This window comes from Ruditapes philippinarum, unplaced genomic scaffold (genome assembly GCF_026571515.1).
Source record: "Ruditapes philippinarum isolate M1 unplaced genomic scaffold, ASM2657151v2 ctg17_1_1_1_1, whole genome shotgun sequence".
Taxonomy (NCBI): domain Eukaryota; kingdom Metazoa; phylum Mollusca; class Bivalvia; order Venerida; family Veneridae; genus Ruditapes; species Ruditapes philippinarum.
Window position 1 is genome coordinate 1,213,944 of NW_026865484.1, and position 18,606 is coordinate 1,232,549.

The window sequence follows — 18,606 nt, forward strand, 5'->3', positions numbered from 1 at the left end:
CTAAAATCAATCGTGAGATAAATTACCCAAGAATTGTTTTGAATGCAAAAACCGTCGTGTCATTCAAAAAAAGCTGAAATAGGTACAAACATTTCTTGGTAAAATATGATGGAGTTCCCGCTAGTAAAATTAGTAATTGTATTTTGTTTTAATAGATCGTTGTACAATTTTAGCAATTATCAAAATTTCTAATACAATATTAAGTAATCAAAACGAAAGGTCCAAGTATTAAATAGCAGATATGTATAAACCCTACAGTTTCTTCAATGACCTTTGAGCACAAAACATTTATGATCTTTTAATATCTTAAGAAGTTTGGAGGCGGCGTGGTGTATCGTTCCCTATATATATTTATTTAGCCAAAACCGTTTTTATGTATAAGGTAACTGCGACCTTGGCCCCTTAAGCATCCAATCTCAAAATAATAAGGTATTCTACTCATTAATCCTTACTTTGCTGGAACCAAAAGTGATAAACCTTTCTACCAGTAAAAAGCCAGGTCAATCTTCTCACCCGTGCAGTCTGACCAGGCTCTTTACTGATGGCTGACTAACTTTTAATTTCCGTATTGATATCCCCAAAATTGACATAATGGTAGCTGTACAAGTCAACAAATTGAGCTGCTTTGATGTTAAGGACTATCATGCTGTAGCTCACATTGTTCTCGTGTTATCAAACGGAACTCACTATTACCGTGACTGCGCTCTTGTCGAAAAAGGAGCGTTCTTTCTCTTATTTACAGCTAGTTTTAGATCTATGAGTTGTATTGCTCTCTAGACTCTAGTTATTGAGCGGAAACGATCTTCCGGTGAACAATAAACCGACCAACCGGCAAATGGACCGGGCACCATTTGCAAAACAATGGAATGGAAAGGAGGTGAAATTTTTTAACCAATATTAAATTTTTATCTAAAATGTTTTTAAACTATGTATATTGTCTGCTTATTATGCACAGCTTATTCATTTATTCTGAGGATCAGTCGTGAGACTTAACTATTGAAGAATTGTTTTGAATGTAAAATGTGTTTGCCGGTGATGATTAATAAAAAATAGGCATATGCCAGTTGCATGGAGACTTTTTTATTGTCGTTCAAGTACAACATTTAGTTCTAATATATAAATTGTCTTATTATGATTATACGCCGAAAGTGTGCATCAATATGGCGATATGGACGCTCATGAAGTTCTTAAATGATTAAAGAAATTTATATGCATATCTTTTTCTTTATTATAAAATGTATAACACAACATGTATGGCAAGCAAATCTATAAATAGAACATACGGAGATCCGACACAACTGTAAATAAATAAATTATTAACAATCCTTAATTGCGTATAAATAAAACTGACTGCCCATGAAAATCGGATTTAAAACATTTCATTATGTTACGTGATTCAATCATGCGTCCGATGAACATAATCAATTCACATTAAAGTGTATTGGATTTCACTGTTTACGTATGAATTAACAAAAGATCGATAAAAAGTCATTCATGTTTTTTATTGGGCAGTGTTAACCCATCCAAATCAACCATATACATTTGTATTTAAATGTTAGTTCAACCGAAAGTTTAACCAGACTTGAACAGAAGAATAGCAACCTGTCCCAGGTAGAAGTAAATAAAATGCTTGGTTTCATGAGTGACGTAGCTGCCGAAGTTTCTTCCCACAATGCAATGCCATGTTGGGTTGTACTTTTTGTCAAACTCTTTCTTGATATAAGCAGCAATGTCCTTCTCAATGTTAAACTTTTCAAGTGCCTGTGTAGCACAGTCAACGGCATCTTGTTGCGTCTCTTCTGACATGTCCGCGTTCTTAATCACTGCTTTTCTTTCCGCCATTTTACCTAAAAAAGTAGCAATTTTAATGTAATTCACATTACTTTAATAGGTTCACAATGATACAAAAGTAAAACTTTAGAAACAATTTTTAAGTTATTTAAATTTATAATAACTGAAAAAAATACTGGAGTCGACTTCACGGAATTCTAAGTACAGGAGTACTTAAAAATACTAATAGCTATTCCATAAAAAATAATGTTATCCCACTAAACCATTGTATTATATTACTGTCAATAGTATTGCTTGTCTTAGCCATTCTTCTCATAAACAATTTGAAATGACCAAAGGTTGTTTTTGCTAATTTTAATTAATAAACTTGAAACTGAAAGCTTGTGTATCAAGGAAGAAAAGTGCTACCAATAAACCCCAATGGATCGCAAAGTTAAACGATGAATTCCTTTGAAATTAAGATTGATAAAATAGGATATTGTTTTACTGAAATTAATTGAAATAACATTACTAATCTATCACTTAATGAATAAATGTTGATGTTGTTTTGTTGATTAATTAAAACAAAGAACTGTTGATAATGTGTAATTTTCAAATAAAAATCAATGATTGTTTATCAATAAAAAATACTATGAATAATTCAAAAACAAGAGCAAAAATGAAAAAAATGAAAACTATTCATATTTTGAGATACATGAAAATGTATCGGTATCATATTAAAACATCAAAACAAACTTCACCTTCTGGAAAGTTTGTGATGTATGCATGTAAGAAAAATGTTTAAATTTTTTAACATTTTTAATTCTATAAAAAAAGAGAAACGTTACCTTTTAAACTGTTGAATGTCTTCCTAAGTCTGTTAATTAAGTGATATGTTGTCAGTAACCAATTAACACTTACTATTTTATATTAGCAACGTGAATCTTTGCTCTCGTTGGCTGTAAAACGGATATCTTTATTAGTATTTTCTATCAGCGCGCCATATTTGACGGTGAAAGTTTAATTTACACATGAACATATTTCCAATATTCAATACCACACAATATTGATTAACGGTCATGGTAAACAGTATGATATCTGATATCATACTGTTTACCAATAATCTGAGAGAAATATAACCGAGTTACGAAGAGTTACTAAAATAAAGAATGATAAATATATATAAATGATACATATGTATTTGCTATGTATCACTTTTATTTTTGTGCAGGACATAAAGGAAATTTAATTAAAAGCATATATCAATTATTAAAACATTTTCCAAATTAAAAATACTTCAGTTTGCATTATTTTTGTGAGGAAGAAGGGTTGTAGAATGGATAAAAGGGGCGGGGGTAGTGACCAATCAACGCGCCGAATACCTGTGCTATATGATTGCTCTCCAAATTTATACACGTTTGAGGGAATTTCGTCTCTTCACATATGCAAATGATATATACCAAAAACAGAAATAAGCAACGTTCATGTATTGATATCTGAAATCGTTGTGAAACAAAAATGATTACATTTTATGCATTATATGGTGGCTGATTTGTGCCATATCGTCTATTTTCCCTCGCGAAAACATGAAAATACGAAAAAATAAGGCAAAGACAAAGTATGTTGTCATTTCGCCTAAAATATATATGTTGTATGATCGTGTTTTCGCCTCCCCCACGCGGAGCGAAAGAAAGACACAGTACGAATGTTTATTTTAACCTAGCCCACGATGGATAGTGAAAACACGATGGTCAGATAACAAGATGATAAAAATGTGATGTAATAATAATAAAAATACGATGACACGATGATAAAATCGCGATGATGCGATGAAATGTTGTGTTTTCATCACGTATCGTCGTACATTCATCAGCATACTATTATACCATCGTGATCATCACGATTTCAGTGTTTTTACCATTGAACCACTTGTCGAATTCACCATTAAGCGTCCTGGATTCGCAGTTTCGCGATTTCAACATATCAAATTCCTAATTAACGATTTCAACTCAACTTGAAACATGGAATCTATATTTCAATAACATGACTTATATTCTTGAATTCAAGTTCACAAATGCACGTTTTAACCTGCACGAATTTAACTTCATAGGGTTAACATTTTTTTCCCACAAATTTAAAGATTCCAACACAGGCACGAGTACCGGACCTGGGGAAAAGTATGACCACATTGATAAGAAGCCTCTGTATTCATCTTAAATGTGTAAAAATCACATATACAGTTCGTAAATAACAAATGACGAAATGTACGAACATTAGGTGTAAAAGTAAGCACACTAAACGATTTTATATATGGCTGGTCTTGAAAGAACGGACATAGTCTTATAATTGTGGTGTACAATATAACATATTGCTTGAAAGTAACTATCAGCCCTGAAATAAATATTTAAATCATATACAATTTATATAAAATGATGTTAAATTACATCGAAAGTCAACCACAAAAATCAAATTTGGCTTCAATAGTTGTTGATGTTTTATCGAGACTAGGTTATTACCATATTTGGCTAGAACAGGGAGTAGGAGATTAGAGCTCTTTCTTATAAACCTATATGTAGTGCTGGTTTTCAACCATGCCTTAAATATATACTTAATGTCACTAAATACTAAATATAGAAAAAAACATTATTATATGTAGATTAAGCATGTAAGAGTATCCTCATATCGGTAAAATATATAGAATGTGGCCGGTGGAATAGAACTGTGATTGTATATTTTGTAGTAAGTTGGAAGATGAAGTTCACTTCCTTTTTACTGTAATCTGTATGACTCAGTTAGAGATATAATATAAATATATACTACAGAGTTCGGCCAAGCATTTTAAAATGACTGAATTGTTTTAATCAGAAAATGTTATAGTGATAATAAATTTATCTGTATATGTATATCAACTCAACTCAAACTCAACTCAAATAATTTTATTGCGTTAAACATACAATATATGTTTATTGCACATACAACATAACAATAGGCAGAAGACATGGATTTTTCAAGGAGCACAAAAATACAATGTAAAACATATGAATTCATAATTGTGACGTGTTTGAGGTTTTGTAAAACTATTTTCTAATCAAATTTGCATAATATAAATATTTAGAAAGATCTCTTACAATTATTTTAGATTCAGACAATAATAAATTAGTAAATTTCTGCAATGTAGGCCATGTATAATAGTAGCGTCTGAGATATTTTTTGCGAAGGTCAGCATATTGTGAGCATGTAAACAAAAAGTGAAATTCGTTTTCAATTCGTCTCGAAGAACAATTATTGCATATTCTTTCCAGTCTAGGTAAGTTTGTATATCTTCCCTTTTCAATTAACAAGTCGTGAGATGATGTGCGAAATTTTGTAAGCGCAACTCGAAATCTTTTGTCCTTAATATAATCAAGATAACTTTCAAATTCAAATTTATATTTTATAGAACTGTATGTATCTAGACGACTAGAATTATTGATAGAACAATACCAACTTTGATAATAAATATCTAGTATGCGTCGTTCAATAATATTGTAGTTAATTAACATGCTATATTGGTTTTGCCAAATATACGAAAGTCCGCATTTATCAAGTATAATTTTAATTTGATAAGCCCAATTACACTTATTATATGTGTTATTTCCTTCAACATCGACTTTAAGCATGTTATAGGTTTTGAAAAGAAGAGATTCTTTTTTACATGTCAATAATTTAATCCAATATTTTACCATTATTAATTGTCTACGAATGCTCATTGGGATTCTAGCTAATTCGCCGTAAAGAGCGTCTAAATTTGTAGAGCGTTTGACAGATAATACTTTTCTACAGAATTTGGAGTGAATGAGTTCAACATCAGGTCCGACATGATGACCCCAGATTTCAGCCGCGTAATTTAACGTAGAAGCTACCAATGAATCGAATAAGTCACATTGTTTGGACACGGGTAAATCAAGTTGGTTAAAAACAATAAACAAATTGTGTAATGAGTACGAGCCGTGCTGGGCTATTCGCTTTTGTGTTCGGTTCCAATTGCCATTTTTATATAAATGAACGCCCAAATATTTAAAAGAATCTACTAACTCTATATGATTGTTATAAAGATAAAAATCAAATTTGGTATGTCGGCCTTTTTCAAAAATCATGGTTTTTGTTTTGCTGGCATTAAGACGTAAGCCCCATGTATTGCTATATTCTTCAATGTCGTTTAACATGGACTGTAGGGAGTTTGGATCGTGAGCAAATAAAACTGCGTCATCGGCAAAAAGTAATAAAAATAATTGAATGTCGCCAATGTTCATTATTCCATTAATATCTGTATTTACATTATTAACAATATCGTTTAAAAAGAAAAGACACAAAATGCTGCTGGCGGGGTCACCTTGTTTCACTCCAATGTTTGAATTTATAAAGTTAGAGTTAGTCGAATTATACCTTACAAACGATTTAACCGTTGAGTACATTGACTTTATAGCCATTACAAATTTTGTACTAACATTTGCATTCATTAGTTTTTGCCACAAGTAAAGTCTATCAATTCTGTCAAACATTTTTTCCCAATCGAGAAAGGCTACATATAATTTTTTCTTTTCAGCAAGAGTTTTTGAAATAAGAGCGTGTAAAATATAAATACAGTCAATCGTTGATTTATTCTTTTGATATATATATATATATATATATATATATATATATATATATATATATATATATATATATATATATATATATATATATATATAGGGCGTTTGAGGTAAGATGTAGATATAACATTTAGATAGTATATATTGTTTTCCATTCTCTAACAATTGTATTGTTTCATCAAGTAATAACAAATTTATCTGTATATAAAAGTTATAAGATAATTTGTTTAATAATAAATAAATACTTTTATTTCCTGCAATATTGAAGAGCATAACATATATACAGAGGTGAACATAGACATATACATAAACAAGTATAATACATATTAACAAAATAGTATATCCAATTTAGCATCGTTCATATAGTAAGAAGAAATGCATTAGAAATATTTTACATTAACTGCATAAATTATATCAGATGTAGAAAACAAATATAACAAAATAAATCTTAACTTACAATTTGTCTCATGAGGTGTTATTTTGTCTTAAATGTTAACTAGTATACTTATCAAGGATCGTATATAGCTTAAGAGGTAAGTATCAAATGTACAAACAGTTATCAAGGTATCATATATTGCTCAGGAGGTAAGTATCAAATGTACAGACAAATATTAACTAGTATACTGTACAGACAAATATAAACTAGTATACTTATTAAGGTATCATATATATCTCAAGAGGTAAGTATCAAATGTACAGACAAAAATTAACTAGTATACTTATCAAGGTATCATATATATCTCAAGAGGTAAGTATCAAATGTACAAACAAATATTAGAGAAAAAAGAAAGTCACTAGTATCAGATATACAGGTTGTGTTGTGTGGATTGCAATATAGTTTGAATGTAATAGTTGAATTTTTATAATAGTTAACATGTATATATTTAATCAAATATTATAAGAAGGTATATATCCGTGTGCTTGTGATAAACATCATTATGTCACATAGATTACAGTAATTTAAATTAGAAATAAAAAAAAAACTGCTTACAGCATTAATTTTTATCCTTATAACATTATGTTGGCATATCTGTCATATTTGACAAAAGTCTATGCGGACGAAAACGAAAACGTATAGACTGATGAGATGACAACTACATGATATCATGTTATATATAAATATAGTTATACTATTTAGAGTTGGTTCCTATTTTGTTAGTTTTACAAGTCCTGTATTAGGTATTAATTACACCGAGTTAATTCCGGCTTTTTGTTCATTATAGAGACCTGGAACTCTATAAGATTTCACAGTCACCCTCCAGTTACCAATCTTTTCTAGATAGTATATATTGTTTTCCATTCTCTAACAATTGTATTGTTTCATCAAGTAATAACAAATTTATCTGTATATAAAAGTTATAAGATAATTTGTTTAATAACAGTTAAATTTAGTTTGTATAGTTTGTAGCATTCTTATTAGTTATTGTTTATATGAGATCATTTTTGAATGTGTCTGTTATGGGACGGTGCGTAGTCATATAGTGATATAATCACTGAGCTTCTGAGTGATGGGCTGTGCACTGTTGTATTGTGGCGCATATAAAAACATACACATTCATATTTTCATTTTATTCGAATTCTCATTCGTGGACGAACGCGGGCGGTGTTGCAAATCTATACTTAACTTTTTTAGTTTTAAATGTTGTCTAGGCATGTAGACTTATACTTTTAATTGTAAATATGTATATTACATAGTCTTAATATTATATTTATATATTTTACTTGTGGCCCTAGGAAGTGGCCGTGAAACGGAAGTTCATTGTGATATTATAAATTTTAATCAAATTATCTTAATTGGGTCTACATGCCAGATATTGTTTTAAAAATGTAAATCAATTGGTCGAACAAAATTGGGAAGGAAGGCTACTGTTACCCTTAATGTTAAAAAAGACTCCATATTGTAAATATCCTTACTCCCCCGCCCTGTGTTTATTTTTACTTCTTCTTTTTGTCCTGTATATAAAGTATAAAAGTGTATGTGTCCCCCCATATGGAGCATAAGCTATACGCATACACTCAAGAATGAAGTGGCCTTATATTTGTTAAAAAAGGTCACTTCATCACATTATGGGTAACAAAGATATTTCTTATAGCCATATTTTGGGAAATTTCTAATCTAGATTAGACCATTGATTTAAAATAATTGTTATTTTACAAGTTTTTTGTTGTTTTATCTTTATTTGTTAATAGTTGTACAGATACTATACAATGGAGTGTTAAGGACACCTGCTAAATCTCTATCCCGTTCGCGCGACAAACTTGTCGATATAGGTCAATCCAAAAATTAAGAAAATTTGCAAAATATCACAAAATCGGATTGACCTCCTTATTTTGTAAATAGAGAATTTTCGGAGAACAAAGGAGGCAATCACTTTTAGACCAATAAGAACATCTTTAACTAAGCAGGTGTTCGGGTGAAATATACTAAAAATTTAATAAAATCTATCATTTCCATATTTCAGGCGTTTTGCTAAGGTACCTTCCCATGTGTTAAATAAAGTTTAAAAAAAACTAAGATCTACAAATCTAACTGTGTTGGTCTGTTATAGAAGGCGTACGCGTTTAAGCGTCTTCCCCCTTTTAATATTTGTTTTTACATTATAAATATGATTTGCAATAACTGAAGCTATCATTAAACATAATTATTAGGTTTTTTTTTTTGTTTCCTATATAGAAGGCGTCCGCGTATAAGCGTCTTCCCCCCTTTTTAATTTAAGTTTAAATTTTAAATACAGCTTTTTAATCTTAGTGTGGGATTTAATCCCACCGTTTACCGGCCCCATCCAATGCAATTATTTTGCATTGTTTGGGCAGGAAATCTTGTACTCACTAGTCACATATGCAGATATTACCTAAATAAAGTGTTTTCCCTATAATAAATGAAGCATATGCTCGCCCATATGGTTTTAAACCGGTGGCGAGGGTAAATAAACTCAACACACACAATCATTTCCATACTAAAACAAACTTGTTTTTAAAATTTTGACACTGCTTTGTGTATGTATCTGATCAAATTAGACTTTTAATGACTAGCCACATTGAATTGGGGAAATGCGTTCCCGACATTGCTTTAAAAAGACTTTCTTTCTCTCATTTTAATCATAGTATATTATAATAGTTGACCTGTTATAAGAGACGGTGCTTTTTATAAACGTCTCGGCCCTTTTAACCTTAAGTAATTTAAACATCTGCTGTTCATTTCTTAAATACACGTCATTTTAACTTAGTATGGGAGCAATCCCATCTTATTCCTATCATGGGTTACGTACGTATATACTAACTTGTGATAGGAATTATGGCACACACGTAAACACATGTACCGATAAAACTATAGTTTAATTAAATTAGTTCCCATATAAATAAAGCAAGTTTTAAATGAAGTATGTGCTCGCCAATATGGTTCATTCCGGTGGCGAGGGTAAACAAACCAAACACACATTTTCATTTTAACACGAAAACTAACTGAAAACTTCATTAAGTGGTATAACATCATTATTTTTTTTATTTCATATATGATAATATTCTTCTCTATAATTATTTAATGCAAAATTATGTGTATTTAAATTGATATTATAGAGAATTGTTACATACAAATAATACAAAAAAGAGTAGATGCAAAATAAGGTTTATAGATCTACTTACTTTATATTTTTACATCAATTTTAAAAGTCATAGAAGAAATTGTTATAAGAGATTATTCAGCTATGAAAAAGACAACAGATAATTACATTATGGACATAATTTAAAAACACAATTATTCGTTTCTGTTTTCACAGACATGATCATTTGTATTAAATTTCATTTTAAATTATGAAATGCAAGGAAGGAGTATGCTTTGTCAAAGAGACAAAGAGTAGTGAGGTGTTTTGTCGTTCACTATATCTTTCTACTTTTTTCATACAGAGACACGTTTCAGTTACTATAATAGTTAACTTTATTGATGAATTTATTATTGACTAATGCCAATATGAATTCATATGTTTATAAACCAAAAATGTGACTATGACCCGAAATGGCTTTGTCAATTGTGTATAGTGTTGTTTGTGAAACTTCTTCTTCTTCCACTTCTTTACTGATTTACGCCAACTTTATACATTTTGTATAAATAATACTTTTGGAAATATTAATGTTTTTTTATATCATAATTTCATTATGAAACAGAGACAACTCGTACAAATATTAGTAAAAACTACCCGTACCTAAGTGTAATATTACCAATGAATAAATAAATATTAATTTCTTTATATAAATTGGTTTTGAGGTTTACCTTTATAAAAAAATATAGATTCTATAAGGTGACACTTAAATGAAACTTGTTTACTATCAGTTGTTAGGCAATTACAGCCAATGCCCGTATGCTAGAAACTGTTTTAATATTGATCCGACATTAAATCCACTCTTAGATTTTATGTTGAACTATACGTTATAATGGACGACGTTAATTCTGTCTGTAAAACTACTATGTACAACACCTATTAAAGTCTTATGCAAGCATTTCATTATTGTATTGAAACTTTCTTACCTATATGGTATTTAAATATAGCTTATAATTTTACATGACTGTAGACTAAGGTCAACTGCACCAAAAAGGAAACACTAGTTTTTCGAAAATCATGTTTTATTTAGAATTTAAATCTTTTGATGCTAGACATAAATATTTTTCCTGTATCATATGTTAACACTTCTTGTAGAAATAGATCCGAGTAAATCAGAATTAATAAATAATTTTTACATGAATGACACATGAATGAGAACAACATATGATTTTATAATGCACATGTATATCTTATTTAGCATACGATTTTTAAAATATCATGAAAATCAATATCATTTTTTTTTATCTTGAAATCATTTTAGATCTGTTTCATTGTAATGTAAGTGTCACTTTATGGATTTTGTTTACAGCATCATTGTTTTGAATTCATTGTACAATATGTTGCTCAATGCGTTCCTGTGGAAAGTTAATCTAGGTGAGGCAACAGTTTTTTGTTGTTGTTTTTTTTGTTTGTTAATGAATGGCACACAAGAGATGTAAAGAACACAACTATCCTGACTTAAATAGGAGAATAGCAACTTGTCCCAGGTAAAAGTAAATAAAATGCTTGGTTTCATGAGTGACGTAGCTGCCAAAGTTCCTTCCCACAATGCAATGCCATGTTGGGTTGTACTTTTTGTCGAATTCTTTCTTAACATATGCGGCAATGTCCTTTTCAATGTTATATTTTTCTAAAGCTTGTGTTGAACAGTCGACGGCGTCTTGTTGCATGTCTTCCGACATGTCGGCGTTCTTAATCACAGCTTTTCTGTCCGACATTTTCCCTGAAAATGTGAATTATATATACATCTTATCCGACCTTTCTTAAAAAATAAATAGATGCCTTATAAACATGACAACAATGTTTTCAGATATCACATAAAATCCATTGTTTTAATTTAAAGTATTTCTTAAATCTATAAAATACTGAAAATTACAGTTTTACTTGGGAAGACCTGTAAAATATAATAAAATTTGTCAAAAAATTAATGTACAGTATAATTATATTCTGGAAGAATAAGTGTAATCTAAAATACAAATAAAGTGTATTAAAAATAAAATTAAACCTACCCAACTATCAAGTATCCACTACTATACACCTTTTAAGAGACAGTAAAGTGTTCTCTCATTGCAACCGACATCAATAGATTGTGAAAGTACCCGATAAGTTCATTTTCTGCTTGATATTCGTTGGCTGTTATACATAATTTGAATTAGTATTTTCTAATTGCGCGCCAACTTTACACGGCGACAGGGTAGGATTTCAAATCTTTATTCACATGTGTTAAAGCCTTTCTCAAATTATATGCATGCTTTACATTCCATCACCAGAGAGAGGCTAACAGGGCATGAATGTAAACAAATAATGTCTGGCCTGATAAGCCCTAGTGTGTTAAACCTCATTTTTATTGTTGTGTTCCACTATGTGATTCCAATTCTAGATATGAGTATATACGGTTATTTTTTTATAAAATACCCGAGAATGTGAGTTTAATAAATGCAGGGATTGTGAAAATAAAAAGGAATGAATAAGAACATTTCAAGGTAAAATTCCATTGTTCTATTCTTTTTTAAACCAAGCTACTCTAGATGTATAACTACTTATCTTAATTAATCTGATTTCTCATTATTTTTAATGCTGTATTTAATTATCAACATAAAAATATGTTTTGATCATAAATTTCATTTAAATATCACACTTATAATTATGACATTTAAAACATAATTGCTTCAGAATCTAAATCAATACCGTTTTTATACTAAAAAGCAATAACAGTTATTTTATGTACTTGTGTATTTCAGATCAATACATGACAACAGTTGCTCTTTTGAAGCATTTCACACAATAAGATTAACGATCATGGACACCAATTCGAAAAAAATCGGAAGATAATAGATGTACTTTCTTGGTTTGACTAGAGAAGTTATGAACACAACAGTATGATGAACACTAAAGAAGAAGATTTTGCCAGATGAAAGGTACAACACAAGACTTAATTTTCATTTTTAAACATAAATAAAGTTCAGTCACTGTAAAAATGTATGTGCAATTAAAATATTAATTGATATATTCTAGAAATGTCATAATTCTTGTTTCCACTTCTAAATAAAATGTATATATTTTTCAGGAATTCCATTGGTAACAGTCATGAACACAAATTGACAACTGGTATTTGACTCGCCTTAAGTTGTAATATCTCTTCATTGCAAATGCATAACAGATGACAAAGAAACTAAAAAACAATTCAAAGAAGAATTACAGAAAACTTAGGAAGAAAACAAACAGTGATATTGAACATTTGATATAAGCTTCGTCTTAAGATTTGACTGATATTTGCAATTAAATGATTGTAATTCGTTATATACTAAGTATTTCATACTGTAATTAATTAAAATAGTTGATAATATATAAGTTTTAAGTTCTTTACTTAGCTTGAAATGTATTTTTACATTGCTGTAGACAACACCATGTGTTATGATACTGAAAATCCATTGAAATGTATAAGACTGGGGTGTGGTGTCATATCTAAACAAACTATTATTTTGATTTGATGAGGCTGTCTGTAAAATTAACCAGTTAAGTACTAGACAGTCATCCAGATTTTTTTTACTTCTAAATACAAAGTGAATAAAACTTGTTATTTTTTTTTTCAATAACTAAATTTAGGAGAAGTATGGTACAGAATTCAGCATCCAGCTGTTTACATCTATTATCAGTTAATTGCTTTATATACTCTTGACCAACATGTTTTAAGGTTAGCAATAAAATACTGATAACACAGATAATGTTTGTATAAGTTGCAAAGAGTTAACATGATATTTATTCTGACACGGAATATTAGAAATTACTTGGAATTATCATAAACATTAATTCACTTTTCAGGTCTTGAATACATGTATATCCTTCACTGTATATAACATAAATTAAACCCTGTTGTTGATTTATTTATTTTTGAAGAGATTTTTGTAATGTTAAATAAAGTACTCAACAAGTATGTAGTAAATGGTACAATATGAAGATCTCTGCCACTGTAGGAAAATCTTTCGGCCATATATTCGTCATACGTTTACATAGAGCAGATATTAAAGCTTGCCCTGTTAGCCTCGTTCTGAGAAATCTATGAATATGTATGAGGTTATATTAAGAAGGGTCTATTATATATGGTTAATTTATTGTATACAGTCGCAGTCTTTATTAATATCTAGAGGCTTTGTACATATATATACAATATAATTACGCATTATCTGTGACAGAAGGTCGAAAAGAAAAGCGGCATTCGCCTTAAAATTATAAATAAAATATAAAAAAGACTCGATTAACAGGAGTTCTTAATACGTCTTTTCGTACATATTTGTTGCTGTGATAAAAAGTAACATTCATTAATAAAATTCAAATACTCGCACAGTTAATTTTGCCCTAAAGAGTCTGTATCAAGCTATACAAATACCAAGCGGTATCATATGATATTTATGTCATACCATTTCAAATGGTTGGATGCATTTATATAGAACGAATCGGATATAATGCATTTAACATACACTCTTTTTGTATTTTGCCCGATAAACTTGAGAATATTTAAGAAAGTAAAATGAGAACTTTATGTTGCGCTCACACGAATTGCATATTTTGTTTACTTGAACCCGTTCATTATAACAGTATGTAATTGCGTTTTTTTTATAATATTAATATAAAAATGACTTGTATGCGAATCAAAACTGCCATTGAAATGTTATAGCTTTTTTTTATCACCCTTTAGAACACATGATATATGCAACATGTCAAAAAAAAAAAGAGGCAGAGCGTTCGGACAACATTCCAGAATCTATATTCTCTATATCATACCCGCTACACAATCGGCAATTTTTACATTGAAAATATATGAGCCGCGCCATGACAAAACCAACATTGTGGGTTTGCGACCAGCATGGATCCAGACCAGCCTGCGCATCCGCGCAGTCTGATCAGGATCCATGCTGTTCGCTATCAGTTTCTCTACTTGTTATAGGGTTTGTAAGCGAACAGCATGGATCCTGATCAGACTGCGCGGATGCGCAGGCTGGTCTGGATCCATGCTGGTCGCAAACCCATTATGTTGGTTTTGTCGTGACGCGGCTCATATATACATACGCGATGTATATCCTTAGCTTCTATGAAATGTAACCTGATTTAACCAAAGTTATTTCTTTCCCGTCAGAATATACATCATGTTTATATATTTTCAATGTAAAAAATGCGGTTATGACATATTGGAAAAAGCTAGTTTAAATGTTCTTTTTTTCATATTGCATATTTATATCATTTTGATATATGTATCTACAAAGAGTCATAACTCTTGTAAAGAGTTTGTCAAGCACGGCTAATTTGAGAATATTACAAAATCGGCTTGATTTTGGACATCGCTGGTAATAGCATGTTGACGTCTACGCTCCCTAGCACCGGTTTAAGCCTAATAGTATAGAAATTTAAATAAATAAATAAATAAATTAAAAAACCACTTTCCTTAAACAAGTTTATTCAATATAACTTATTGCACATATATATTATTTTTGCAACATTATTTTTGCAGCAATTATATTATGACATTGTTTATTTAAGCTCTGTAAATTGAATTGATTGATACATAAATAACATAGTAAAACATATTTGAGCATTTCATCCATACAAATTAGGAACAAAATCCATCTCATTTTATAAGGAATCTGTTTAATGTTAAGCTGTCACGTTCAACCAGATTTGAAAAGAAGAATAGCAACCTGTCCGAGGTAAAAATAAATAAAATGTTTGGTTTCATGAGTGACGTAGCTGCCAAAATTTCTTCCCACAATGCAATGCCATGTTGGGTTGTACTTTTTGTCGAATTCTTTCTTTATGTAAGCAGCAATGTCTTTTTCTATGTTGAATTTTTCTAGAGCTTGTGTAGCAAAGTCAACGGCCTCTTGCTGCATATCTTCCGACATGTCGGCATTCTTGATGACAGCTTTTTTATCGCCCATTGTGTCCTGAAATTATAAACACAACTTGTATAAAAGAAATATAATAAATTGGTATTGATCGTGTTTTACAGATAGTATTAACTAGAGCCAAAAAGAGTTGGGGTTGAGCCGTAGTTTCCTTAACCTTTTACCCAATGAGCATATTGCGAAAAATGGCCGTTTTCATTGAAAAACCTCCTGTTACAAGTTCCAACTGCTATAAAACTATGAAAAATGCTTCAATACTGATTAAACTTGGCACATACGTTGACTGAACCATAACCTCTGTAACAACATGCCCAATCTTAAATTTTCTGTTACCATGGCAACAGGGGGACGTCTCAAAATTGCGAAAAAACACTATTTTACATTGTTTTGTTTTTTCCCCATCAAAACTGATTTCAAGGTGCTGCAACTTCTCAATGCAATGAGATAGAGTAAAAGGCTTTTCAGCGTTGGTTACACGTCACCTTAAGATCGACCTGAGGCCATTTTTAGCCCGTCACATGTCCAAAATTTTCTTGGATGGGAGGTCGCGCCGAAAAAGTGAAACAACATTTCTCAAACAAAAAACTGTGTTTGGGCCTAAATAGGGCATCTATTCACTGTTTGAGGCCTCAAAAGGGGGAACAAAAAGCCGCCAAAACACGTCTATATGAGGGAAAAGGTTAAGCAAGAAACTTTACACTCATTGCTCAGCACTTGTTGGTTCTAGGAATGGTTTCGAGTGTGTTTAAAAGCTATAAACTTCCTACACAATCGAACTTAAAATGTATAAACCAAATAAAAAAAAGACTAGCAATATACTAGCGGTAAAAATATGTCCTATTATATTTTTATGGCAATCATAAAATATACATAAGATAAAACGGTACTTCAATACAGATAAAACTTCTATTGAAATATTCATTTGATAACTGAAACCATCTACATGCATGTTAGTGTCATAGTTAACAGCATGAAACATTAACGTTTATGTGTTTTATTCTTGAAATTTAGTCACAAAATGACTCCCCATGTTTTAATAATGGTTGTGGTCATAATAAACTGTGTATTCCATTTATTCTGTTTTGAAACATTAAGATAAAATAAATTTTCAATTATTTAGTATATGTCGCTTTTTGTCTTTTTTTCCTTAGCATTTAATCATTTTACAAGGAAGAGTACAGTAATGAAAGAAGACAGTCTCGCTATTTGGTAAGAAATAATTCCTTACACAGTGTAAAATTGTGTCAAAATAATCATAAATACATAGGATATATACGCCGTTACTGTTGAATTATTAGATGTAGCATTTTGTAAGAAAATGTATATCCATAGTAATCTCGGTTAAAAGTATTTTATAATTTCATGAAATTCTCATGTACATTTAATGTACCCGGAAATACCTGAACGGAAAACAAGCATTTAACAATTACTATAAACTTGAAAGCGAATGATATTTTTCAAGAAAACTGTAATTATAATAACAATACGATTTACCTGTGGAATTGTTTAAATCACTATCGGCAGACTGTGTCCTGCTTTCCGTAATAGGATGTGTCTTAAATGTTGTTTTTTTTTTAGAATATTATCATATTTCACATCAACATAAATGCGATGCAATTTATTATTTACTTAGTTTTCGTTGGCTGCTGAGTATAATATTGTATTAGATTAATCTGTCATCGCGCCATTTATACACGGTGATATGACGACTTTTCACTAAGATATACATATTTAGAACACGGTCACGCTCAAACAATTTTGCAAATGCATCAATACACACAAAGAAGTTTAAAACAACAACAACAACAACAACAACAAAACATTTGAATAAGTATAAATGTAAGACGTTTATAAATGTTAAAAGGATACGGTAAATCACAGATGGTGTGAACGCCAACTCCGATATATCATCTGCACTTCGATCTTACCTAAGAAAATACATTGTTATAGTAAATTTGGTAGATTTGTTTTATAGTGTGTATTTCAACAAAACATGTATTTGTAAGAACATCAGCTGTACAGACGAGGTTACGCAAACGTAAAATGGCTGCAAAGGAATGGTGTAACACGACAGCTGTGCCCTGCATGGCTTGAGATGTGCCAAACAAAAAACTTCCTACACGATATTGTACATCTATTAAACTTTTAAGTGATATGTACAACACGAAAATGTCTACGTTTTATGTGGCTGGACGAGCATTGCCGTAGGAAAAGTTAACTAATAACTGTGCCAAGAATCTGACACCAAGAGTCTTATTTATATTAAAACAGTGCTGACACGCTCGTATTAGTTTACCATAATGCCTTGGACGTTAATTAAGTACCCGGTCAATCAGTATATAAAATTTTAATAAGCAAAGTATTAACTATAAAGCCCTAAATTTGAGCATAAACATAAACTGTCAGACATTTATGAAAGTTTAGTACCCAGCCGCCATATTGAGATGGACTACCGGCGCAAACGGTTGAAAAATAAACTATGTGATTATTTCCAGTATTTATTTTAAAAAATGATTTCTTAAAGAATTATACATAGTAAGTTTTTAGATAAAAGAACTCAAAAGTTTACATGTTGATCTTTCTAAGTGGTTCGTGAAATCTCTCGTAGTTTCTAAGTGTGTTGGAGGTCAAAAGTCAATTTTACTAATGTATTGCAGAGAAATGTGCAAAGTAGTTTGCTTTATTATTATTATTCTAATACTTTCAATG

General features: G+C 30.5%; 1 protein-coding gene across 1 annotated transcript; it reads right to left on the reverse strand.

Moving 5' to 3' along the window:
* Positions 1-1,481: 1,481 nt before the first annotated feature.
* LOC132729313 (dynein light chain 1, cytoplasmic-like) lies at positions 1,482-2,772 on the reverse strand. Its single transcript, XM_060715048.1, has 2 exons — positions 2,619-2,772; positions 1,482-1,847 (listed from the first exon to the last, which is right to left on the reverse strand). The coding sequence occupies exon 2, from the start codon at positions 1,840-1,842 to the stop codon at positions 1,573-1,575; it is 270 nt and encodes an 89-aa protein (XP_060571031.1). The 5' UTR covers positions 1,843-1,847; positions 2,619-2,772; the 3' UTR covers positions 1,482-1,572.
* Between the last annotated feature and the right edge of the window lie 15,834 nt (positions 2,773-18,606).

Bases quoted from the DNA above. Each gene is read 5' to 3' on its own strand.
- LOC132729313 (XM_060715048.1), bottom strand. From the start codon at position 1,842: ATGGCGGAAAGAAAAGCAGTGATTAAGAACGCGGACATGTCAGAAGAG.